Source organism: Zootermopsis nevadensis, unplaced genomic scaffold (assembly GCF_977971745.1).
Source record: "Zootermopsis nevadensis isolate Lab colony 2312 unplaced genomic scaffold, Znev_1.0 Znev_ptg000003l, whole genome shotgun sequence".
Classification (NCBI taxonomy): Eukaryota; Metazoa; Arthropoda; class Insecta; order Blattodea; family Termopsidae; genus Zootermopsis; species Zootermopsis nevadensis.
Genome location: NW_028259135.1, coordinates 9,818,203 through 9,843,941, shown reverse-complemented (window position 1 = coordinate 9,843,941; position 25,739 = coordinate 9,818,203). Strand labels below are relative to the sequence as shown.

The following is a 25,739-nucleotide window of genomic DNA, read 5'->3' as shown; positions in this document are numbered from 1 at the left end:
TTCCATGAAGATTGATTTACAAAACATAACAAAACATCTCTCGTGTTGTCAGGGAGACAAACCTGTCATCTGAAGCGATCTACAGGTTAACGGTTTCCGAGGGCAAAGGAACTGATTTCTTCTCTGCGCTGCTATTATTTGGTAATGAATGCTGGGAAATTCTTTTGTGTTATAATTTGTTTGTCGTTTGAGTAGCTCTAACTTCCTGTTCTTTATTCCGGTAACTATTTGTAATCCTAAGAAAGAATTTGCTGGAGTCCTCAAGAATATTCATCCATCACAGGCTGCAGAGGGCTCCTCGTCCTATACCGTTACACTCTCAGGTCCAATTTTTCTTCAGAACTTCAGGGCATGTCAGTACGAACCGTAATCATGATACATCTATTTTAGTTACAGTGAGGGTGTTATCAAACTACGGTAAATTTATATATATATATATATATATCAAGCGATAAACTAGAGTCTGAAGCAAGATTTTTGTGTAGTCTAGTAGTTCAACGACTTTTCACACGTACTTTCTGCCACCATCATCAGGACAAGGACTCATCTACTTGAATATAGAATCGGTTCGTGCATTTATCGTTGTAGACATTTCATTTGTCACTGAAGTCATTGTAATTCTGTGCAGAGTGGACAGAAAAACCACAGAGGTCTTACCATTTGAAGTTTTTAATACTGAACCTTATAATCAACCAATGCGGAGAAAATTATCTGTCAGGTTGTCTATCCATGTATCCGTCCATCCGTCTAATGACGATACAAGACTGTGTGTAATCTGTGTTTGAAAATAAATCTTTCTTTATGTTAGGCAAATTACCTGCCCTGCACTGTGTTTCGACAATAAGAGTTGCTTTCCCACGTACTCGAGAACATCACCAAGCATCCGTCTGCCAGAGGTGACGTCAGTAGCGACTTCTAGGTGAAGGTAGAGGAACCACACAACAATAGTGAAAGGTGGATCCTCAAGGGGTAAACTGGGAGGTCCGACGCTCCAAGAAGCAGTTCTGGGCTGTAAGCCTTGAGGTGAAGCCGAAGGAACGAGTTCGCATTTCCTCGGGCACAGATAAACATTCAAGACTGCAAATACTCACTGGACACAGCATTAAGCTGAGGTCTGTCGTATTGGCTTTAAGTTAGCCAACAGTTCTTCAAGTAGAGACTCAAATCTGTGATATAATGTACACGAGTTTGTTTTTAAAATATTAATTTCCATTGTTGACATTTCTAAAAACTTTGTTTTGTTTCGCAATCTGACGTCAATTGTTACCTCCGAAGAAAGATGTTACTTCTGTAAGTTAACAGCTGGAGTTCTGTTATTTCAGATCAGCTTTACAGAAATATATGTCATCAAATCATCAAATGGAAATGAGGAAAGTAGTTTGAATATATTTCGTGTGCTTCTCGTGTGGTAAAGGAATCTCGAATCTGTTTACAGGCGAACAGTTGACATACGAAAGCGAATTTTAATCGAGGCAGTCCGATTTGACGACAGCGTTGCGTATGGACTTATAATTTGTTTTTGATGTGCGTTTCCCTTGAAATGGCTGGTTGTTCAGATGTTACCTCTGCGACTGCGACCATGGTGACAAAGCCCGTGGGCAAAGGAGCTGGAGAAAGTCGCAAGGTAAGAACTTGTTGCCCCTTTTGATTGTGTCAATGTTTACTGTTGTCTACGTCTGCAACACTGACTTCTCGCGGGTCAGTCAACGTGGACAACTAATAGCCCTTGGTACACGCGACCTTTTGTGTTGATAGCCAAGTTAGATCAGATACATTTGCGTATGAACATCGAATGAAATTTTGTGTCGATTGAAAATCTAATTTTGTTATTTAGGCCTATCCTGTAAATATTGTTAGTAGTACTTTATTTTTAAACACGCTGTATCTGTGCCCCCCCCCTTCAGACACTGAAATGAGTAAGATCATAATTCTGCATTTTTTCCCAGAAATTTTACTTATTAAGTGGTTATATTACGTACATTTTGTTGCTACTTACATGAACACATTATACTGGATCATGTAATTACTACACGGGCACGTATTGTAAAAACACCCATTCACGTTAAAATATGAGTTGTCACGCCGTGCAGTCTTTTGACTGCGAACGTTTCGGTTGAACATTTTGCCTCCATCTTCATGGCTGTGTGTTCCTCCGAAACGCTATTATACATCGAGATATTGCGCAATAATACTGAGCATAAAGATTTGTGTGTAATGTTATTTTTCATGAAGGAATACTGGCGTAGTACGACAATGAAACAAATGGAACTTCAGCCAAGATCACACAATAAGCATTTTTGACATTTGAGCGACCCATGGACCCGTCCTTGTCTGCTTGTCGCGTTTCTAGCAACAATGGGACCTGAGGTCCCATTGTTTAATGCGTTGGCCCACAAAAATTACCTGGGATTACATTGTACGATAATTACCTAAAAGCAACAATTGGCTTCAGATCACATTAGTGCAACAACGACATACGTTACGTGAATGAATCTGACCGTTTTTAATGTCCATAAATTCGCTTTAATACGAACTTTGTTATGTTTAAAATTCCTTACAGCTTCTGTGTGCCAACAATTGCTCGAATTTGAACGTAATTTATTTCCTGATGACAGATTCGCAAGCCGCTGATGGAGAAGAGAAGGAGGGCGAGGATTAACCAGAGTCTAAATGAACTTAAGAAACTTTTGCTGGATGGAAACAGCAGTAAGAAGGAGGTACGCTGCCAACCTAACAACAAAAGCTTTCGCGTCTGCCATTCCAACCAACCTCTTCAACGTCTTACTAAAAATAATAGTTTCTTTCTTTCCGTAATGTTGTACGTTTATACGTGATTACTGTTAAAATCAATTGTTAAAAACGCGTTTGCATCGAGACCAACCAAGTGTCAGATCAAATATGAATCCTCTGATTAGGCATTAATTAAATAAAATAAAGTCATCTCTGCTCTTAATTAAGCACTACGATATGAAGGTGTATGGGGGAGTGTCTACAAACATCTGCTTTATGTATGGTTTCCTGAATTCTGTAACTATGCCGATGTTACTTACTCTTAATTGTTAGCAGATCCTGCCTTTGACGCCATCTGTTGGCACTATCTTAAAATAATCTGACAACCCTGGCTTCTGGCAAACAAAAAAACATCGTTCACTTGAAGTAAAATCGATTAAGGAGTAACCAACAGTGAAAAATTCTAACCAGATTTTAATATGACAAATGAGGTGTCACAACTTTCTTTGTTGTTACACAGGGTTCAAGGCCAGCCAAATTGGAGAAGGCTGACATCTTGGAAATGACGGTCCAGCATCTGCAAAATCTCCACGAACAACAGAGACAACAGCATCAGGAATGTCTGAAACAACAAGAGGTTACAGTGGAAAATGAAGGAAAAGTGTCACCAAAACAACACGAGAAGAAACAGACCAAAACATGTACGGAATCATCGTGTATGTCTACAAATAAAAATAGGGTGAAATCTGAAGTTGAACATCAAGAGACGCGCGACGCGTTTCAGCTACAAAAGCTTTCTTCGACAATTCCTGATACAGTGTGCAGGAACCGGAAACAGTCCGGACAGACAACAACGCAGCGAAGCGCGCCATCTACTTGTCAGCAGGAGAAACACTGTGAAAAAAGTTCCTCAAGCCCAAAATTCCGTGCGGGATTCAACGAATGCGCCAGAGAAGCACGGAAGATACTCGAAACTTTCAGCGATTTGGACCGAGCTGTTCGTGAAAGGTTATCAAACCATCTGGCCTCGTGTCTCGACTCTTTAGAAAACATGAATGACGTCACAAGCAGTTGCAGTAACCATCAGGCTGCGGACAGTACACAGAGCATTGTTGCAGAAGACAACAGAGTTGTTCCTTCGGCTTCTCCGTCCGTCCTGATTCAGATGCCGAAGGGACTGACTTTGTTGCCGACAAAATTACCGAACGGAGATCTTGCCTTTGTTATTCCAGCTGAAATTAAGAAGAGTGTGACGTCTTGTTTTGACATTGAGATTGCGCAGAAGTCTCGTCTGGACTCAAAAATTCATTGTGTTGATGAAAGCAAGCATCAGGAAGAGGGTGTGGTCTGGAGACCATGGTGACTTTAAGAAAAGCTTCTCAAGGAGGAATGATCCTGTGATAATCACCAAAATTTTACCTGTTAATGTTACGAAAATTTATATCTGTTTGTGATTCTAAAAACGTGACTGTACAATATTAATATAGAGATTCAATTTAAATAAATAAAGAAAAGAAATAGAAAATGTGGATAGGTGATGAAGGTGGCTCGTCTTCTGGGCTGTTGCACCGTGTAACCTGGTAGAAGTTTACCGACGTTTCAGAGGTCCTTGCTGCCTCCACCATCGCCCCGATGTTGGGGGCAGCAAGGACCTCTGGAATGCTGATAAACTTCTACCAGGTTACACAGCGCAACAACCCAGAAGACGAGCCATCTTCAGACTCACCGCCATGAAAACCTCAAATCCTACATATACAGGTGATACTTTAAGTAGAAGTAGCTTTATTGTCTTTAAAGTACATCCATGTATAAAGAATAAACATGTTTTACATGTGTTTTAATCTGTAACATGAAAAATATTCCAAACTTTCTTGGTTTTGGGCCATTTGCATATTCTTCAGGCCACGGTTTGTTGTCTGCATTATTATAAGGTTTTTTTTTGCGCAAAATGACATAGCTGTCAGTGTGTGAATATCCATCTGAAAATTTCACATCCTAAACTTCTGTACACAGATTTAAATTAAATTCTGTTTAGGAGGGTGTAAACCAAAATACATTGAAAAAATTAAGTTTAATTACGTAGCAGCCCAGATAACATTAATTGCTTGTAAAACTGAAATAAGATTTTTATAATTTTCTTTAAGAATGGATCGTTGAACAAAAGACACAAGTATCATTAAATTCTACAATTCTTATGATGTATATTTAACAAAACATGAAAGAATTGTGTGTCCCTCAGTAATAAGGGTCTTTGTACGTCAGCAGACGTGGCACCTATTTCTGTCATGACAGTGCAGTGCAAGGTGCAGAAGATGAAAAGGAAATTATAATATGAAATTTAGAAAGCAATTTCTAACTAAACATTTACAAATTTCTAAGTTACTGATTTGTTGGGTGTTGAACACTGAATGAAATACAAAGGAAAACAATACAAATTTCTGTTCTAAAATTAGTCTTCTTATAATACATTTATTTAATACTACATTACAAATCTTGATGCTCATTTCTTTCACAAGCTGAGGATCACAGGTGAATTCAAATTCATATAAAACATTTGGAAAATATGTGTTCAAGAACATGTATTTCCGCTGTTTTCCAAACACCATTTACATTTAATTTTGGATACTTTGTTTTTTACATACCTGCATATTAAATATATGAGGCATAGTGAGAAGTTTTTTTCCATGTCAATAAGTAACCCCATGGAGCAGAGTCTTTGAGAATCTTATAGTTTCCCAGTCAAGAAATTACCCACCTTTTATGGAACATAAATATTTATTTCTGTGTTCACAAGAGATTCCCTCGGGTCCCAATCCTAAACAAAATTAATCCAGCAGAATTTGAGATTCTCACAGTGGTAAGTATGTAGATGTTGTCTTTTGGGTTGTAGCACTGTGTAGAGGGTAGAATTTTACCAACATATAAGAGGTCCTTGATGCCTCCATCATCAGGGCATGCACCATTTTAAGATGAATCCAGTCCACACCACCCCATGTTATTTCCCTAACCAAAATGTTATATTTTTGTGCATGCTGCATTCCCTGCCCATGTTGTCCTTCATTTGATCTTCTTAATTATACTTGGAGAAGAGAACGCCTTGCATTTAGGCAACCCAGCTGACTTCTGTAGTTTGGCTTTCTAAAACACCAGTTGCTTGCGAAATGAGTAGAGCATACATTCATACCTATGTCTAAAAAAATATGTAATTTTGTGTTTAATACTACGTTGTGATTTATTATGCATAACATTTCTCTCTTGAACAGATTGTGGATATGACCATGGCCTCTAAGCGATCGAAGGTCCCGCCTCTTAGTTGTGATCATGGATTCCTTTAAGCGTGTTTGCCTACCTCTACAGATTCCGTGGGCAGATACTGTAATCCCGAGTGGAGAGGTGATACGCATATTATAGTGATTTGTTTGATTACGTGGTGTTGATACGTAAGGAACGAAAGAAATGAAAGTTTTCAGGCCTCTGAAAAACAATTGTATTACTTAGAAGTAAAAGCAATCTGTAGTGACTTTCTTTATTTCGTAACAACACAACACTGAGATTTTAAATTAAAGACATGATAGAGTTAAAGTATTGATAAATACGCAGCTTTTAGTTTTTAAAAACCTGAAGACAACTTAAGATTCGATTTCGAAATTGCTGCTAATGAAACGAAAGTTGCGCCACATTTGTGTGAAACGACCATAACCTCAATGTCCAAGCTAAGGTTTGAAACTGCCAAGAGGTCGAGAGTTTCGCTAAAATATATTGAGTTCATTGCGGTAACAACCCTTTTATTTATAGATTAGAGCATGGTAGTTCATCTGAATATTGTGGCGTTTTGCAATATCTTCAATGAAAATATGGTGGTAATAAGTGAATGTGAGATTTCAGGTTCTCACTGCAGTGATTATGAAGGTGACTGTTTTCTCGGATGTTTCGCCCTGTAGTCTGGTATAAGTTTACCGACGTTCCAGAGGTGCTTGCTGCCTCACTCATGCCCTGAACATCAGGGCAGAAGATGTAGGCAGTATGTTCATTTGAAACCATGATATCCATCTTAAAGTCCACATGGCGTCACTGCTCAGAAGACTAACACTGTTGTGAGAACCTCAGATCTTACAGAGTGATACATAACATGTGCTTTGAGAAAACTTTTGTGCTTGGTGGTGAGACATGCAGTTCCAATATGTATCTGGGAAGTGACTTATGTGAAATTTTTATCAGTGAATGCACTATACATCTTTGTGATTTAATTTTTCTTTGGCAAAGAGTTCCAGTCCAATGCTGCCAGTATTGTTAAACATTCATTTTTATCCTTTTTAATCCATGGTTTGTTTTGATATAACTTTAACACCTTCTTTGCATGAGAACAGTTCCAACTTGTCTGTGTATTATCTCCTCACCATTTTATTTCCTTCAGTACTTAGTTAATGATGTGCTGTTCCTTCTGATCTAAACTAACCTAATCAAACCAAACTATGCCAAGAAGGAGCCTGGTGGGGATTAGAACAATCTGAAATGTGGTGGTTGGTGACCTATCCCATATTCTGTATTTTAAACTCAAATTAATCTTAACTGTGAATATCTCAATTGAATATCAGTCTTGGTGTGTTATTTTAACCTATATTGACCATGTGTCAGATTATTTATCATCATCATTACCACCATCATCATCATCAACACTTTTTTAATATGAAGTGTTGGTTTGTTTCAGATATAATGGCTGTGAATATTAAGACTGTCGTGTATGTGCTGTGATTGGTAGTGTAAGTGAATAAAAAATGCTGGAAAGAATTGTTGCGTGGGTTCTAAACAACTATTTGGGAAAGTACGTTGAAAACTTGAACACTGCTCAGCTGAGTGTAGCGCTTTTGCAAGGTATGTAAAAAATTTTATTCATGTAAATCAGAAGTTCCAAAACTATTTTTACCCTTCTGTCTTCAAACTTCTAAGAACACTGGTGTTCAAAATCCTGTATATTCTATAGTGGTCCAACTTTTATCAGAATTTTAATCATAGATCGTAAATAATTTGCAGTATCCTGTTGTACTTTTACTCCATATATTTTTTACGATCGTTTCAGATCCAACAAAGACATAGAGAAATAATGAAAGTCTTAAATCAAATCTGAACTTCTTTTGTGTTTCTAGTTTATGGTATCTGAGCCCATTGTAATATCTAGATTTGACTAATTTAGTAACTAATTTCCCATCTTTATGAAGGTGAAGTGGAATTGGAGAATCTCCCTTTGAAGAAGGATGCTCTCCGTCATATAGGATTGCCTATTCAGATATGTGCAGGATACATAGGGAAAGTTAAACTCCAGATTCCCGTCCCTCAGATTCGCAGTGCACCATGGGTAATAAATATCGAGCAGCTCTGTGTTATCACTGGACCAGTGAAGCTTACCGAGGTGGGTGAAATATAAACTTTCCATAATGCTCTGCCTCAGTATTAATTTTTCATTTGTTATGACTGAAGATAAGAACCAGCTGTTGTCAAGATTAACCAGCTAATATAAACTGTCAGTTAGAAATTTAAGCTATTATTGTATCTAACCTAACCTAACCTGATGATGCACCTCTAAAATGTCAGTCAGCTTCCTGAAGAATATGCTACTTTGTATCCAAGAAGGCTGTCATCTTCATATTTCCTCCATCTTCAAGGTTGAAGCCCTTGTGTCATTTCATTTTGTTTATAATGTTGCCTCCCTGTAGAGATTTGAGGTTCTCATGGCACTGACATTGTATAGTCCTTACATGTTCTCAACCCAAAGACTACGATGGACATTTTACTGCCATGGGAATCTCAAATCTGTGAGTTCTTATAGTTCTTATAGTCTGTATTACCTGAAACGTGGAGTGGGTTTGAACGTGACAGCTTATTCTTTTTAGTGGGACGAGGAATTAGAAGAGCAGGTTGCTCAGGAGTACAAGTTGAGTTTGCTGGATGCAATGGAAGCAGGTTGGCGGGCAGAGATGGAGAGTGCCCAGACATCAAGTTATTACGCGACAAGCTACTCATCGTGGCTCAGTTTTGGAACCAGTCTTGTCACCAATATCATAGAAAATCTTCAGGTTGGTACTCAGAGAAATGTGTCACTTAAGTTACTTCTTTGATCGTTATACTGTGAAGAGAGATGTGTTGGTCAAGAATAAGAAGAAGAAGAAGAAGACGAAGAAGAAGAAGAATAGAAAAATATAGCCCTGAAGGAGAAATTAAACAAGTATTTCAATTTTGCATTATGTATACAATAATTTTCTAGTAAAAACAGTTTAACCACTTTATAAGGTGTTTTTCACTTCGTTCTTTATTATATTTCAGCTGAAGATCAAGGACGTTCACATTCGTTATGAAGACGCCACAACAGTTCCTGACCAGGTGTTTGCTTTAGGTATAACTATCAAATCACTTACAGCACAAAGCTGTGATGACAAGTGGATGCCTCGGTTTGTGGGTTGGGATAGCGGCGACACGTCCTTCAAGCTAATGGAACTCAGTACATTTGCTATTTACTGGGATAAATTAACTGACGATCAGCTACTGGGTGGCCTCTCGCTCGGTGAATTAGCTGTGAGTATATATTTATGCTAAGTCAGTATAATGATGGGCTCCGGAATGTTTGATTTTAGATAGGGATGTAGGGGTGGCTGTGGAGCCCATGCAGTCTTGTACTTAATGGCCATTTCTCGTGGATATTTCAGTCTCCTCGTATGAGCTAAACAGGATGTTTGTTTATGGTTTCTGTTCAGGTTGCAATGTCTCAGTGCATGGCATTGAGACACCAGTTTGTGCTCTCTCCAGTGAGTGCCCAAGCGCACATTAAACGCAACAGGAGCGAACAACCTCTTCGATCGAGAACACAGCCCAGAGTGGTTTGTGATTTACATCTTGAAGAAGTACCACTATCTCTGACTGATGTAAGTTTATGAAGACTTTCTAATCAAGTTAAGTTTTAGCTTTAATTTAATATAGTAAGAACTTGGGTCTCAGAGCAAAATTTGGCCAGAAAACCTTTAGAAAAGGCAAAACTCAGTGCAGGTGCAGATGGGGAGGATAGGTGTTAAGATTGACTTAAATAGGGAGCGGCAGGAAACTTCTTGACTTAGTGAGCGACTTAAATATTTCATAAAAGGCAAGGAATTCATTGTTCTCGAAATACACTGTCCTCCGCGGAATTTAATGAGTCAGATAAATACAACTCAGTGAAATAAAATACAGAGAGGTAACTGTTAACTTTGTGTGTTTTTATAGTAAACGTCACGTGGCAGGCGATCTTGGCGTAAGTTTTTTGTATGCCTGTCATGATTTTTTAACTTCTTTCCGCCCAGTGGCAGTATGGTCAAATGGTGGGGTGTGTGAAGGGCCTGCAAGTTATTGAAAAATGCTGTCGTTATCGCAAATGGCGACCAGATGTCTCGGTACGTGACGATGCACGTGCTTGGTGGCTTTACGCTGCGAGATGTCTCACGGGTGGGTGGCATCATTCATCTCCAGGAGGCTGGGAGATTGCACTTCAGAGAGCCAGAGATAATGTGGCGTATGTTGAAACGTACTCTCATATCTTGAGTTGTCCAACAGCAGTTGTACCACCAGATAAGAAACAGTTAAAAGATGCCATGGAAACAGAAAGAGGTCTAGAAGATCTGCGCTTACTTAGGGAGGTAGGTGATTAATTACGCATTTATTAATTAGAATTTATGTTAAAAACATTGACTTAAAAGAAATCATTTCATGTATGGAGCGACATTTCTGTGAAGCTCTTTTCCTAACACACTCTTTTTGATAAACGTTAATGAATGTATAAATAAAATACTTTGTCCTGGCTGTAGTCGTTATTAATATTCAGGACGAACTCGTCAAGTTTTGTGTACAGTTTGAAGTGAAATGTAGAATGCAACCTTGTGAACTGAATTAATAACAGATAATTGGATTCTTTGAAGATCGTATTGTTTTACCTGATGGTTCACGTAAGCTGTTCATAAATCAGAGTGAAACATGTTAAAAAAAAATAGAAACATTCTCTCCTGTGTTCTTAATAGTTATATGAGTATTAATTGGTGTTTAAATTTGTTGAAACAGAAAAGTTTTGTTCTTTCTTCTTACTACAGGTTGCCATGAGGAGAATTTGTCCTCCAGAACGTGATATGATGCCTTCGTCCGCACCCCCAGTCAAACAAGGACGAGGAACGTTGCTCTACTGGTTTCCGCAGTTGTGGGGATGGAACTATTTGACATCAGCAGCATCTTCAGCACCTCATCCTATGGATACGCCTCCCGGGCCGGAAAGTACTCCAAGCAAAACAGAGATGGAACTGGAAGATCAGATACTTGACGTCTTAGCTGACTCTGTAGAAAACAATACAATTCTAAGGAGAGATGTCGTTTTTGGACAGTTCAACTTCACGCTGAAGCAAGGAACATTTAATTTATGTACTATGAAAAAGACTGGAAATGTGGATGAAACAGAGAAGTATGTAAATTACAATTTCTCTGTATTTTTTATTGAGATTTTTTTAGTGTTTGCAGGTTGATGTCTCAGGTTTTGACCTTAAGTTAGGCTATGACCACTTTCTTCCATACCATTTCAAATTTATCATTTGGGGCCTTGCAGTCTTATTTATTGACAGTGATGTTACATAAATATTCTCTCAGTCTGTCTTTTAATTTTTTGTTTAGTATGTACTTATTAGTATTCTTTCTAGGTGTGAGCTCAGTAGGGTTATCTTTATAAAATTAGTAAGGGAACTTCCCCTTTCAGACACTTGGTTTGGGCAAAATGAGGAATTGAGACACTACTATTTAAGTAGTGCCTGTTGTTAAGTAATAACTAAAATTAACTTTATTTACAGGGTGCCCTTGATGGTGCTTCAGTTTGAAAATGTAAAATTGGGCCTAGAATCCCGACCACGTTCAGGCTCTCACAAATTTCAGATTAGTCTAGGAGCCATGTTTCTTCATGATCATCTGACGCATGATACGGCTTTCCCACAATTGGTCGGACCTCATGATCAAGACTGTGGATCATTATTGGGGCATGGAGGAGTTTCTAACCGCACTTATACTCCAAGTCTCGTCAGGTTGCGTAGTCAAAACTCTGTTTCAAACAGAGCACAACAAGAAGAACCCCTTTTCAAGCTTGTTTATGAGTATCGGCCTTTCAACTCTGGCATGGATTATAGGTGAGCGAACAAAAGAGAAACTGTAATATTATTCATATAAATGTTACGTATACCCGTTTGGTGACACTTCATTTTGGCTTGGAATGCCTAGTCAGACTGAGGTAGGTTTACATAATTTTTTGCCTTTGTGCATCCTAAATGATCCCTTAACACTAATCTGTGATAAATTTAGTGAAAAGGCACTTACTTGCACATTGATTTCTTTTGTTTCTGATATTTGTTACAGATTAAATGTTCAGTCACGTCCCCTGGACGTAGTTTACAATCCTGTTGCAGTTGAATGGTTAGTCGATTTTTTTACACGACCTCATCAGTCACCAGACACACAGCTTCGTCGCGCTGCACGACATCGCTATGAGATTATGAAGCAAAAGACAAAACAGGAGTTTATACGGAACTGGGAGCAGATACTGGAAGGAAAATTGGTAATTTTATGTTAGTTTTGTCATCTTTAGAAACAACTAGTTCATTGAGACAGCTATCTTCTGGGTTGTAGAACCGTGTAGTCTGGTAACAATTTTGTATTGTGTCCTGGAATTGAAACAATCCCTAGTGCGGTACTTTCAACTTCCTGTTATGAACAGTACTAACACAACAATCATATGAATTTGAGTGATCGGAAGTTTTATTTGGTCATAAGTATTTTTAAAATGTGGGAAATAACATGACTACATAAATGTTTTGGTTTGATCATAACTAATTAATGTAATTTGACAATTACAATGCGAGAATTTTTGAAGAAAATTATGTGTTCACTTCTTCATTAGATTTTTATGTTCTTAATTTCTGCAAGAAAATTATTTTTAGTATGTGGATTCTTGGAGTAAATAATTTACTTTTTCTGTTATTAGAATGACAGAAAAATGTGGGATGTGGTGTTGGATATTTGGGGTCCTCGGATCATGTTCGTGGAACATTTCTGTGATAAGAATGCTATTATGGTAGTGGTGGATTTTGGCAAGTTTCACTTCAGCAATCAGCGAGATACAGAAGCTTGTGCCACAGCGACATCTCAGGCTCGGGAGAGCGATGACGAAGGTGAGAGACTTGTGTCTTAATTGACGCTAGAAAATATATCTGTGGCATCACTGTGGATTCAGTAAGTAAAACTCCTCTGTCATTTCACTGTTGAGTGCCTTATCCACTGTATGTCTTAATATTAGACTTCATAGCTTCTGCATTGATCTATAAAGCATCATGTGAATATAAACCATCTGTTAGGTTGACAGTCTGTCTACACAACAATTCTTTGTTATAGTTTCAATGTTTATTAAGAATCTGCTACATGTTTTAACCTTAATTGCCCATCTTTAAGTGTTTCTCTTTTAGTGTTTGAAACTAATAAATATGACTGCTAATAACTACAGCTTTCAACCATTAACTACATCTTCATAGTCCGCTCTACTGAAATAGGTCAGCTGTTTAAGACGCAGTCCAGTACGTGGTGAAGTAAGCAACAGAAAATTAGCAGTCATATCTATTAGTTTAAATCGCTTAATGAGAACCACCTGAAAATGACCATTTAAGGTCTGAACGTAAGTAATTATGTCATTTTTGGCATTAATTTTCTAACATCATGATTGTTTTATTTCCCTATAGAAGAATTTCAAACACCATGCTCGACTCCACATGGTAGTGAAGCTAGTATTTCAGAAAGTCAGACGGTAACAGATATTCCTGTTCGACCAAAAGCAGATGATTTTCTGAACAGCAGTTTTACTGATCTTACACTACATCATAAGTTCTACGACAGGTGAAGTAGTCCTAGTAATTATCATGTACTTTGAAGCCATATTTGAGAAGTATGGTAACATTTAATTTGAGCATATGTTGCAGGCTTGCTTATTTAAGTGATCAGATCCACACGATTTTGTTATAAATGACAGATTATGATTCTGTTGCTTTTTGCAAGAGTTGGCAGACCTTTAGAACTAAGAACTTGTTATTTCATCTCTCAGATATATGAATAAAATAATATTGAAAGTGGAGGAACAGTGTTGGTGACCACCTACAAGATTGTATTCCTATAGTCAACATGTAAGAACCTAAAATTTTATATCATATTGAAGGGTTTTGCTAATGTTATGCATGACATAAAACACACTTTAACACAAAATCTAACTTTTTTCCTCAGCAGCAAGAAAAGTCTGCTAATCTGCCAGAGCACGACGTATAAAATAATTGGATTCTTAAATTTAATTGTAGTTCTGCTGTTATTTTTACAATTTTTAATTTTGATTCTGCAATACCGATTTTTATTTTGTTGTTAATCGTATCACCTGAGTTTAATATTTTAAAAACAATGTAAATTGATCCAAGATGAGGTATGAGGTATAAGATGTGCTTGCAGGTATACCGTGGACCTTGGAGACCTTCAGATTCTTGTTGGCCGTGTGCGTGATAACTTCAAGTATGCCCACCAGCGTGGCACGTCCACCCTGCATGTCCTTGATCGCTTCAACATTTCGTTGCAAGTCGAACACAGAGTGGTATTCACGACTGATCCTCAGTTTCCGGTTCTCACCGTCTCTGGAAATTTACCTCGATTGGTCGTTCATGTTAATGAACAGAAAATTGATGCTTTGAGAACTATGGCAGCTATTATTAGTGGCAAGGGACTTCCTTCACCATTTAGGTGAGTATTTAATCTCTTAATTGCAAACTTTGTTTGAAATGACGAAGGCCCTTTTTCTCATCGTAACAGATTATATGTAATGTAATTTAAAGGCATGGACTGGTTTGAAAACAGGAATTGAACTGATTTATTGCAGTGTATTTTGTTTTAAAACTTTGGCCTTATTAGTATAAAAAGTTATGATTTTTCCATCATTTAAACCCAGATATTACTGTTTTTATTTGAGACCAGCTGTCTCGACTCAGGTTTTCTATGGTTTCCCTCAGTCCCTCCAGGCAGATGCCGTGAGTAGTGCTTTAAATTAGGCTATAATCACTTCCTTCTGTATCCTTTGCAATTTCATTAATAACCCGATCATTTGATGCTATATATGTGCCAAGTGTTGTTAAATGAACTGAAAAAAGAAAATAAAATGAATTGAGTTTGCATGTGCACAACTTGTTTCTCTAAAATTCATTTGGTGTAATCTTCCCATTTATGCTTTGATTAAGTTAAAATGACTTGTCTTTCAGATCTCAGCACACTTCATGTGATGACAGTGTAGGTGAAAATATGGCAGGCGCAGATTCATGTAATTCCGCAGAATCACAGGAATGGGCCGGCAGAGAAGCGGCTTGTCTCGTTATGCTTCAGTTCAGTATTAATCAGATGGCTCTTGAGGTATTTATACCATTTCCTAGCTCAGCAACTCTTCTGCAGTTTTACAAATGAATCTGATTATGATCTGCTTAAAAGTGTGCATAAAGTCCAGACAAAATGCAGTTCTATCGGGTAAAAAGAATAGAATAAAACTTGCATCAGAAGAAAGTTAAACCTTCAGCAAAGGCATTTAAATCCCATAAGAAATTTATTGTTATCGTTGGTTTTGTCAGCTGTCTGAATTAATTATGGAATATAAGTCTGTTGAGATACCCAAAAAAATAAGATGGAGAGATAAAATGTAAGTGCTTAATACATAAAAGAAGATGAAGAAGAAGAAGAAGACTTTGTCATACTGCAGTTTGAGTGTTTGAAAGAAAAATCTAGAAATCTGGACAAGTATGTAAATTCAAAAAGCTTCTCAATTTATGTTACAAATCATATATATTTAAACTTTGGTGAAATTATACTTTACAGTACTGATTGGTTACTTAAATTTTATCATATTTATGTCCTGATTCACACATGGGAATTTAAAGGACTCTGGATCTTCCTTCTCTGAGATAGTAAAGTACTGAATCTGTAAGGAAATTAATGCAAAGTTGTTTCGCTGCAGGTCCAGTCTCGTGGTCGATGTGTTGCAGAATTGCAGGTGTCAGGGGTGAGAGCAGCTTACACGAAGCGACCATATGACACCAGAATCTGTCTGAGCGTTCATAGCCTGTTGCTCGTCGATGCCCTGCAGATGTTTGGACCAGACTTCGAACTCTTGGTTGCTAGTCATAAGCATGTTGGGTAAGTAGCAAAGTTTGTGCAGTTCTGTAGCTCAAAATTGTTGTTCTTAAGGGTAAATACATTTGGTAATACATTTTAATTCTGCTTATAAATGTACTTAAAATTAGGCATATGTAATGTTTGGCCCAGGTACATGGATTTGTCTGAGAAAATTATAGTTGTAGTGCCAAGTTTAAGTGTTAGTGTAATTTTTTAGTTTTTTGTGTTCAGTTCTCTTGTAAGGTTTGTGTCTTAAATTGCTATCCTGAATGTGTCAGTGAATTAAGTTTTGTTAGACCATGACATCATAAGTAAAGCATGACGTAAGTAAAAGCTTGACATATAATTTACAATTCAGGATGGATAGTGTGAGTGGAAGCCTGATTGACAGTGAACCTACATCACCAGTATCGCCTGCTTCACCAGACCCCCTTGGTTCCAAGGCTCTTAAAGCAACGTCTCCTATCGCACTGACACAAGCATTGTCCAGTTTGCAGAATGACCCTGCTTCAGCAGCTAGAGGTTGGTACTGTATTATGTTGCCACTATTATAGAAGAATATGATGTTCGGTGTTCGGATTATTTTAATTTTTTTATTATTATAACTGGTGCTGGAATTGAAGAAGCCTGTTGCCTTTATTTAAGATACATTAAAAAATGGGGTCCGCAGTGGCCACGCGGTCTGAGGCGTGGGCCTTCTGCTGCTTGGTCGCTGGGACCATGGGTTCAAATCCTACTCAAGCCATGGATGTCTATCCGCGTTTTTCTGCTGTCCTGTGTACAGGTAGAGGCCTTGCGACGGGCCGATCCCTCGTCCAAGGAGTCCTACCGAATGTCCATAGATCGAGCCCACGAAAAGTTGGGACCCGCAATGCTTTGGCACTTGAAGAATGGGTCGTTCCCAGTATCCCAGTATCCAGTACATTAAAAAATTGAAGAAAAAACCAACGCCTGTTAGTTGCATCATGTGTCTCTCTCTTGTTCTACAAGTAATGGCACTATGGGGCAAACTTCCATGATATTAGTTGTATTAGACATACGTTGAATTTTGTTGACTGATTTTTAATTTTGTTGATTTTGTGGGCAGTATGGGGTTAATTTAACTCTTATTGTTATATTTAAATTCTTTTAAAGATTTTTAATAAAATTAGTGTGTAACCATTGTATTATGTAAGTATTACATTGTGGAAGTTGTGTTTACTTCAGTTTTAAGTCCTACATTACACATGGATAGGCCTAATGACATTTAACTTGTTGGCTGCCAGTTGTGTTCTTCTGGTTTGTGGTGCCTTGTATTTATGTAAGTGGTTACCAGTATTTCAGAGGAATGTATCTTTGAATAAATTTTTGAAAGTGTAAAGATTATCTATAATCACACTGTACTATTGTAAGTAGCTTTATTGCATTACATGGCGTGTTTCAAGATCAAAACCTGTTAATGGTAATGTTGCTTATTTCAGCTGTATCGCCAGCTGGTGGCGTCCCGTCATCCCCCCCACAACTAGGGTCTCCTCCCCACAATTCAGCTGACCTCCCACCTTCAATCAACTTGGATATGCTTGACACAGAGGCACTCATCACAGTCGAAGTATTTATCGTCAGTGCCAATGCACCGTCTAATGAGGGAAGTGGAAAGGCGCTACAGACTGCGTCTGTACATTTCAATAATCTGGACATTATAGGTACTGTTGAGCGTGCGCTATGCCTTAACTTGTCTCTGTGTAAAAGGCTACTTAATCCATGTACTAGCCTCAAACTCCTCTTTATGTTTATCGTAACTTTGGTGCTTCCTTGTTGAATGCTTTCTGAACTGTTGAAGTTTAGGTGATAGTTTCCTGGGTTGTTGCGCTGTGTAGACTTTTGGCTGGATTCCAATGGTTTTTGAGGAACATACAGCCTCCATCTTTAGAGTTTAAGTGAGAGGTGTTAGGAAGTAGGTGGTTTACGTAGGGTTATGAGGAGAACCGAGACCGGAGTTTGCCAGTCACATCCGTGGAATAAAGAGGGGACATTGAGCTGTATTAAGAGGCAGCGGTTTCGTCACTGCCGACAAGAATTATTCACTCTTTGAAATTATGAACTGATAGTTCGCAATGTTTCAAACAAAGTACAATTTTTGCAGCATCGTTAGTTTTTCACACTCTTGTTTCTCTGTGTTCATCCTTTATTACTCCACGCACAATGGAATGGAGTGCAGTTTAAACAAGTGGATCAGCGTCAGTGGTATTTAACTTAATCAGTCGTATGTTGTATGACATGTAATATTTAAACTATAATGAAGTATAAACTCGTCTGGTACCAGTGTGTCACAAAGAACAGTACGGATAATTGAACAAAGGGAAATAAATATTGAAAAAGAGCAAATTTAATCACAGTTAAGAATTTTTTACATGTGTCAGTCTTCTGTTTTTAAGATTACACGTGCCTAAATACGTGCTCATGTTTATCACATAATTTTCTTCAGAATATATTCAGTGATTCAAGTTTATAAACAGCTGAATAGTAGATGGCTGTCTTCTGGTTCGTAGCACTGTGTAGTTTGGTAGAAGTTTACCAATGTTTCAAAGGTCCTTGCTGCCTCCTTCATCAGGACTCATCAGCCTGATGATTAAGGCAGCAAGGACCTCTGAAATGGTGAACTTCTACCATACTACACAGCCATCTTTGGACTCATTACCATGAAAATCCCAGATCATTCTTAGCTGAATAGTAAAAGGAATTTTTTTCATTTTGATTTTAGCGAACCAAGAAACCATAGTGGAGTTAATGGGATTCACGCGTAGAGTTTTCCCGCAACTGAAACCTGGTCCTAAGAGACCACCACATGTGGCTCCAGTTAATAATATTGATACCAGTACTGCGTCTAGTCAGGTTGAAGTGTGTTCGACTCCACAGGAAGACGTAGCAGCAAGTAGTGGACTGAGTCATGGAGGACCAATCATACGTACTGAACTTACTTTCGACTTTCACCGCCTGAACGTTCTTTTATTACGAGCTGTGATAAAAGACTGTGGTATCGTAGGACGAAAAATTGGAACAGCAACAATGACAGAAGCAAAAATTCAGGTCACCGTTGGTAAGCGACTGATTTGAAAAGGGCAGTCCAAGCTAGTGATTTGATATAAATAAGTCCAGGTCACTCTTGTTATATGTAGGGGTTGCATTACTGTGAATCATCACTCATGTTAAAAACGCATGAAAGCAGGAGATGTGCAACATACTCATGGATTTTCTGATTGATATGGCATGAGAAACCATAATTTGTAGTCTTTTGTAGTGGGGCGAGTTCGTGAAACTCACTGAGTCTCTGTGGCAGCTTTTGTCATAGTTGTGTATGGAATACTCATGCCTCTTATGGTACTGAAATGAAACTACAGATTTGAAAAAATGCAGACAGCTAAAGTGTATAATGAGAGTCACCTGTAAAAGGTATTAAACATAATTAAAGGTATTAATCACATGGCAGTGAAAATGTTGGTGTTGGCCTTCTGGGTTGTTATACCATGTGGATTAGTACGTAGCTGTCGTCATTTTGGAGGAGCATACTGACTCCATCTTCTTCCACCAAAACATCGGTGCACATTCACGTGGTATTACGACACAGAATAGCAACAGTGGTACGTAGAACGGGATCTTACTCATTGGGCGTAGAATTACAATGATTACATTTGAAAACTTCTTTCATATCTTACCAGTTGTCTGTGAAATGTTTGTAGGTCAAGATATTGTGGTAGAGGGCTCTCTTGGAGGGCTCCAGGTGTTGGATCTTACTCCCGAAGGTCAGATGCACCAAAGGATCTTGAGTCTTGGAAAAGATCCACTTATAGAAAGGAATATTGATCTTATAAGCTGTCTTGATGCGGAGCTCTATAGCATGTGTCAGCAGTCTCTGGTGAACACCGAAGAGAACCGGGCATTCAGTTTTAATGTGCGCAGACCTCTCGAAAGAGCAGAACCAGGTAACGTGCTTGTACTTATTAATCTCATATCAGTGAAACAAGCTGGATCTTGTGAGCTTGATTTTATAACCATTTAAAAAAAAGTGAGTGCAAACAATGTTCAATGTTGACAGTAGGGGTTTGAACCATTGGGGGGGGGGGGGGGTGGCTAGTATATGTCACTCTCCCAAATTTGTGTGTGCAGAGTCGAAGGCTTAAGTCTGTGAGCGGGAAATATCGACACTCGGCTCTGACCAAGAATCAAATCTGACTGTATTAGAGTCCAGTGTTATCACAAGGCTTCCAGGTTCTCTTTTGAATCATAAGTAATTGGTGAACTAAACATCTTATATACCAAATATCTTTTATTACAGACTGCGCAGAGATCAAGGTACGCATGGCATCAGTTTGGTATACTCATTCCCCACAGTTTGTGACCGAGCTTCAGTCTTGCGCCACCGAATTCAAGCAGTACCTAACCAACGTGGCACGTTCCATCAAGTCTGCCGCTACAGAAATGGCCATGGGATTAGTGCATGCCAGGTAACATGAGCGACAGCGACGAGGCACTTCATTATTTTGTAGGATTTGAAGTTGTCACAGTAGCAAGTATGAGGATGACTGTCTTAAGGGTTTGAGAGTCATATAGTTTGGTTGGATTACCCTGATGATGGAGGCAGTATGCACCTGTGAAATGTCAGTAAACTTCTTGCCAGACTTCATGGTGCTAGAAGATGGCCATCATCTGTTTAGTATTTTGTTGTTGCGTCGTGCCTTTCAGTTTAAAATAAGGTAGATGTAAGCTGTAATTTTACCTGTTGTTCTATATGGGCATGAAACTTGGTTTCTTATTGTAAGGAAAAACAGGGCTTGAGGGCGTTTGAGAAACAAATTTTATCAGTAGACAGCGTTTGTTAACTGTGGTCTTTTTGGTTGTGGTGCCGTGTGTATTTGGAGGACGAACTGAAAGGATAGAATATTGTATCTCATTAAATAACTTTTATGTTCTGCATGCAATTTAATTTTATCTGTGTATTATATAATTTTTGCCTTAGAAAAATAAGTAGTTGGGGAAACCATGATAGTCGTAAAAGTATAATTTTCTTACTGTGTGGACATCTCACAGTTAGCGTCAACTTTCAGGACAGAAGCCCTGGCACAAACTTTGTATATGAATAGTCGCCTGTCTTCTTCATTGTATGGTGGATCAGGCTGGGAAATGTCACCTCGTCGAAGAAGGCGAAGTATCTCGCAATCATTTGAGCAACTAGAAGGGATGTCTAGTAGTAGGGGTACTACCCCACACACACCATTCAGCCCCAGCATGGATGATGAATCCCTTGATCTCCTTCTTGATATCAAGTTAGTATTAGGTCATTTTCTGCTTTAATAGTAACTTTAAATGTAGTGAAAATGCTGACTTAATACAAGTAAAGTCGCTGTGAAAACACCGATGTAATTATTGAAATGAAGGAATAATATTTTCAGGTTGGATATTGTTTTGGATACGCCTGTTGTTGTACTGCCACGTTCGCCTCAGAGTCATCAAGTCTTTGTAGCTCACCTTGGAAAAATTACAGTCAACAACCACTGCATGTCTAGCCCGGATTTCCAGGACCGCGAAGATCTGTGGGGAATGAGCAGACGAGAGCGATACAACGTTGAGGTCCGCGATATGAACTTGTATTCCCTGGATACCGAAAAGAGAAATGTCAAGGATACTTCATATCTGCAGTATGTTTGTGTTATAAATTTTATCCGTGTAAGCCTCTTATTATCAGATGCAGTGCTACATTCTTAGAGAATTGTCAGACTGTTTTGTGACGATTAAATTAACTTGGAAGATCAAGATACATGCAAAATATTTAAAACCAAATATTTTTCATAGTTGTGCCATCTATTAATATACAGTTGAATTACAAGTAATAAAAAACTAACTTCAAAGCATTAGCGAGATTGTGTTAGATGGCAATTACTCCATCTGCTTGATTGTTCTTTTCAGGAGGGCAGATGGAATATGATTGATGTGTTTTCCATTCGTCTTATACGTAATATATTTTATATGTCTGTCGAAATATGTCTCCTATTTTAAATCAAATTACAATTTCATATTGTCACTTTCTTAAGCCATGACAAACAACTGATATTTAGAACTTATATTTGTACCAAAATATTTGATACGTCTTTCAGTCCAGATGGAGACTACCCTCTCGTTCGCGCAGACAGGCTGTACAGATGTGCTGAAGATGGTAAACCAATACTTCATGATACTGTGATTCAGCTTGTAATTGATCGTGATATGGGTCGCAGTGTCATGAAACAGTCTGACAGCCTGCCAACTCTACTCATGGGGGAGGATGCTGGTACAGAATTCCAAGAGATAGAGAAGCAAGATGTTGTTCAGGTAAAGGCCATTTCTGATTTATTAGATGATGCTTACAGATGAAGTAGCTGTTTTGCATCTCATCGGAGATGCCAAGTATAATATGGCCTGTGATGTTGTGAGGGCCATTATCAGTACTAATGTTAATCTCTTAGAGCTTTTGTTGTGGTATATTTTATCCATTTGGGCTTTTTGCAAAGCGTAATAAAGTCTGTAATATGGACAGAGATTGAAATTTATGTACTAGAAAATAAATTACTCTCCAACATTGGACCAAACATTCAAGCTTCCCACCGTACAGCTGGAAGTTTACAGTTTCAAACATTTATGGACCATTCTTCGTTGAGAAAACGGTAACTGAAATCATTTACGTAAATGTGCTGGAACTGTTTCTTATACCCAAATTTCTTCACGATACTGAGGTAGCAGGAATCCTGTTCCAACGCGCTCCACCACATCGTCACTGCAGGGTCACATCTATCCTTGAAGCCACATTCCCCAACAAGTGGCTTTGTTCAGATGGACCTATCAGGTGGCCACTGTGGTTTGAAGTATTAACAGCATAAACAAACTCTTCCTTGGAAACCTGATCATGTATATCAGTAAAATAACAGCTGGTTTTAAGAATATTGAATATGAGAGTGGCAGTAAGTTGTTTATTATGTGTTCTTGCTCTGTAGCACTCGACTTTACTGATATTACATCATCATATTCGTGTCCTCCAGATATCAGGTAGTGTTGTGACTCCGCTGAAAGTATCGCTGTCTCGTCAGCAGTATGAACAGTTGTTAGACATGCTTGAAAGCCTCATGGCCCGATCAGCCCCTGAGGAGACCGTCCCGATCGGCTCGCGTCGACTGGTCGATATTAAAGAGGAAGAGGCTGAGCTTCACACTGGGGTCTCGACTCTCAGTATGGATCCAGCACTGAGAGCAAGAATGTTGAATGTTGGCAGTGGAAAGCCAAAGGTCGAAAACCAACGCACGCTTACGCTGAAAGGTAATACAGTTGCTTCTGTTTCTTTTATAACGTACACTATCTGTATATGCACATTCAGACGCACATGTTGAAAGTTAGTGCTGAGATATCATTGTTGGTTTCTTGGGATTTAACATTGTCAGGACTTGTAGGTAGGTGCCATTTTCAGTCCTGAAGATGGAGGTAGTATGTTGCTTCCAAGCGTTGGTATTTTTCTGCAAATCCTGACGATGTTAAAATCCAAGAAACCAACAATAACATCTTTACTGCATTAATCTCATGTCTTATATAATGCAAAGGTAATTCAGATGGAATTATAAAAATTTAACACAAATGAAGAAAATTTTTTTGAAAAGAAGATTATGTTGAAATTTTGTTTGTATTTCAGTATCATTTGATCTTCCAGTATTCACATTTGAGCTTCGGGGTGATTTAGGAACTGGAGAGCAAGGTTTAGTGGATCTGTCATTTCGAGATTTCAGCGTTCAGTATGATAAATCGCACAGATACGAGACTCATATACAGGTAAGTGCTTCAGAAGTCAGTCACAGAATAACATATTTATCATCTTGCGCCTTGTTTCTAAACCAATAACTAATTAACTAATTCTGTGGTAGTAGAACCTTAAGATTCAACACTTCCTCCACCCAAGCCTACTTTTTTTTTCAGAATCCGCAACCAGTTTCATCCACCTCTGATCCTCACAACCTGTCTCCCTAAGATCCATTCTTTACCAAGAAGTTTCCCCGCAATTTTCTGTATGCAATCCATGTCTCCGTCGTCTTTTCCCTTGTATATTTCACTATTCTAACAAAACTAGGTTACCCATACAGTTTTATTTTACATACACTATTGCTAACTTCCACGTGTTATTATTATTCATTTCAGTTTTATATGGGTGTGAAGTGTGATCTTGTGTTTTTAAATAACATTAGCACGAGTATGTGAAAACCAAGTGCTCAGAAAAATATTTGAACCTAAGAAGGACAAAAGAGCCCTTTAGAATATAATGTAACAGGCGCTATGGGGTGTGTAGAGTTACTCCAGAGTAATTAAAAAAGCAGCTCTTCAGTTTTATTTTACATATGTCACAGTGTATATAGACAATGTATATCAATGAAAATCTAATACCGTTGTCTCTTAATGTGTTCAGATGTCTCTTCGTTCACTTCTGATGGAAGATCTGTCCGTCGAAGCTGATTCTAAGCATCGTCGGATTGTAGTGTCATCTTCGGCAAAAGAATCGGAGGTCAAGTTTTTGAATCGCTCGCCAGAGTTTTATTCTAAATCATGTCCAAACTTTTTGAATCATCGACCTATAAATAATCGTCACGGTTCTTTGCCAGATCATTTGGAAACAGAGACTGTTTATGGAGCATTCACTAACACCGCAAGAAGTAAATCAGGTGAGTACAAATTATCTGAGTCAGTATACCAGTTCTTGAGGTGCTAATAGTTGCTCAGCTGGCCAGGAAATTCCAAATTTTTTATGGGACCAAATATTTATTACTGTGATGTTGAACCTGCTTGTGAGTTCTGATACAATTTTGCCAGTGAACCATCTGCTGCACCAAGTCAACACACAAAAGCAGGTTAAGCATCAATAATGAATCACCATGAAGTGTTAAAACAGATGTTGATTGCCATGTTTGCTAAAGCCAGCCACGAGTTCATGTCATGAGTCATGTGAATTGAGTCTGCACCCACCATTTTCCTCTAATATCCATTTTAATGTTATTCTCCCATATATTAATGGGACTTCCATATGATCTCTTCCTGTCATGTTTATTTTGTCATTTTTTAGTTTATATTTCAAAGTTTCATGTGATAACACTTTTCGTCTGTACCTCCTTCAGACAACTGTAAACTGAAAATATCACGCTCTCTCTGTTTGATGAGTACACATTGTTTGTTATTGTTGTTATTCTGGGGTTTGACACCGTGTAGACTCGTTGGTAGGTGCCACCATTTTGGAGAAACATTCTATCTCATCTTCAGGGCAGAAGGCGAAAACATCGGCACCTACTGATGTGCGTACGTGGCACCGAAACTGAGATTACAATATTCATTCTCACTGATGTAAAAATCTCAAATCTCACATGTCGCTTGGTCTCTGCAGTCAAACCACCAATGAAGCGACCCAAAAATGTGGAATATCCGTGCACTCCCCCACCATCGCCTCGTATCTCTGGCTCGCCGGCCGGTATGTATAGGGAAGATAACCTGGTACACATCAATATGATGCTTGTTGATAAAGATGCTCCAAACTTCATATCTCATTATGAAGGGGTACGTATTTCTCATGACTCTATTTTCATACTTATAAATGTTTTCATTATAAATAATGATCTTAGGATATTTTTTACAAGGGATGTGGATAATTTTAATTTATCTTTTAATATTGAACATTAATTTACAGCTATAGTAGTTGGATTTAAGTTCTTGTGATACGCTTCTACTGTTACGACCAGTAACACCCGCTTAAG

At 38.3% G+C, this 25,739-nt stretch overlaps 2 protein-coding genes across 9 annotated transcripts in view; both read left to right on the top strand.

Moving 5' to 3' along the window:
* The first annotated feature begins 937 nt into the window (after nucleotides 1-937).
* LOC110836269 (protein deadpan) lies at nucleotides 938-4,574 on the top strand. Of its 3 annotated transcripts, none has more exons than XM_022077311.2 (4): nucleotides 938-1,112; nucleotides 1,436-1,624; nucleotides 2,616-2,717; nucleotides 3,251-4,574. In XM_022077311.2, the coding sequence occupies exons 2-4, from the start codon at nucleotides 1,523-1,525 to the stop codon at nucleotides 4,091-4,093; spliced, it is 1,047 nt and encodes a 348-aa protein (XP_021933003.1). In that variant the 5' UTR covers nucleotides 938-1,112; nucleotides 1,436-1,522; the 3' UTR covers nucleotides 4,094-4,574. The 3 variants fall into 3 exon arrangements, with proteins under 3 accessions (XP_021933003.1, XP_021933002.1, XP_087198554.1); XM_022077310.2 differs by having other exon boundaries at nucleotides 938-1,290; XM_087342428.1 differs by having other exon boundaries at nucleotides 938-1,624.
* A 1,406-nt stretch (nucleotides 4,575-5,980) lies between these two features.
* Nucleotides 5,981-25,739, top strand: part of Vps13D (vacuolar protein sorting 13D) — a 56,430-nt gene continuing 36,671 nt past the window's right edge. For 5 of the 6 annotated variants that reach the window (XR_015533546.1, XM_022077126.2, XM_022077127.2 and 2 more), the window contains exons 1-27: nucleotides 5,981-6,123; nucleotides 7,439-7,602; nucleotides 7,947-8,137; nucleotides 8,619-8,801; nucleotides 9,049-9,297; nucleotides 9,477-9,644; nucleotides 10,056-10,388; nucleotides 10,836-11,197; nucleotides 11,577-11,906; nucleotides 12,133-12,331; nucleotides 12,758-12,944; nucleotides 13,506-13,659; nucleotides 14,257-14,541; nucleotides 15,054-15,201; nucleotides 15,797-15,975; nucleotides 16,313-16,476; nucleotides 17,415-17,636; nucleotides 18,695-19,030; nucleotides 19,671-19,913; nucleotides 20,267-20,435; nucleotides 21,036-21,254; nucleotides 21,381-21,626; nucleotides 22,083-22,296; nucleotides 23,001-23,274; nucleotides 23,642-23,778; nucleotides 24,407-24,659; nucleotides 25,373-25,542. Coding sequence is in view for 5 of the 6 variants with exons in the window: in XM_022077126.2 (XP_021932818.1) it covers nucleotides 7,506-7,602; nucleotides 7,947-8,137; nucleotides 8,619-8,801; nucleotides 9,049-9,297; nucleotides 9,477-9,644; nucleotides 10,056-10,388; nucleotides 10,836-11,197; nucleotides 11,577-11,906; nucleotides 12,133-12,331; nucleotides 12,758-12,944; nucleotides 13,506-13,659; nucleotides 14,257-14,541; nucleotides 15,054-15,201; nucleotides 15,797-15,975; nucleotides 16,313-16,476; nucleotides 17,415-17,636; nucleotides 18,695-19,030; nucleotides 19,671-19,913; nucleotides 20,267-20,435; nucleotides 21,036-21,254; nucleotides 21,381-21,626; nucleotides 22,083-22,296; nucleotides 23,001-23,274; nucleotides 23,642-23,778; nucleotides 24,407-24,659; nucleotides 25,373-25,542 (5,712 nt within the window). In the remaining variant the exon portion in view is untranslated. Of the gene's footprint in view, nucleotides 6,124-6,165; nucleotides 6,504-7,438; nucleotides 7,603-7,946; nucleotides 8,138-8,618; nucleotides 8,802-9,048; nucleotides 9,298-9,476; nucleotides 9,645-10,055; nucleotides 10,389-10,835; nucleotides 11,198-11,576; nucleotides 11,907-12,132; nucleotides 12,332-12,757; nucleotides 12,945-13,505; nucleotides 13,660-14,256; nucleotides 14,542-15,053; nucleotides 15,202-15,796; nucleotides 15,976-16,312; nucleotides 16,477-17,414; nucleotides 17,637-18,694; nucleotides 19,031-19,670; nucleotides 19,914-20,266; nucleotides 20,436-21,035; nucleotides 21,255-21,380; nucleotides 21,627-22,082; nucleotides 22,297-23,000; nucleotides 23,275-23,641; nucleotides 23,779-24,406; nucleotides 24,660-25,372; nucleotides 25,543-25,739 lie in introns of those variants that run through there. The other variant, XM_022077125.2, reaches the window with a different exon arrangement.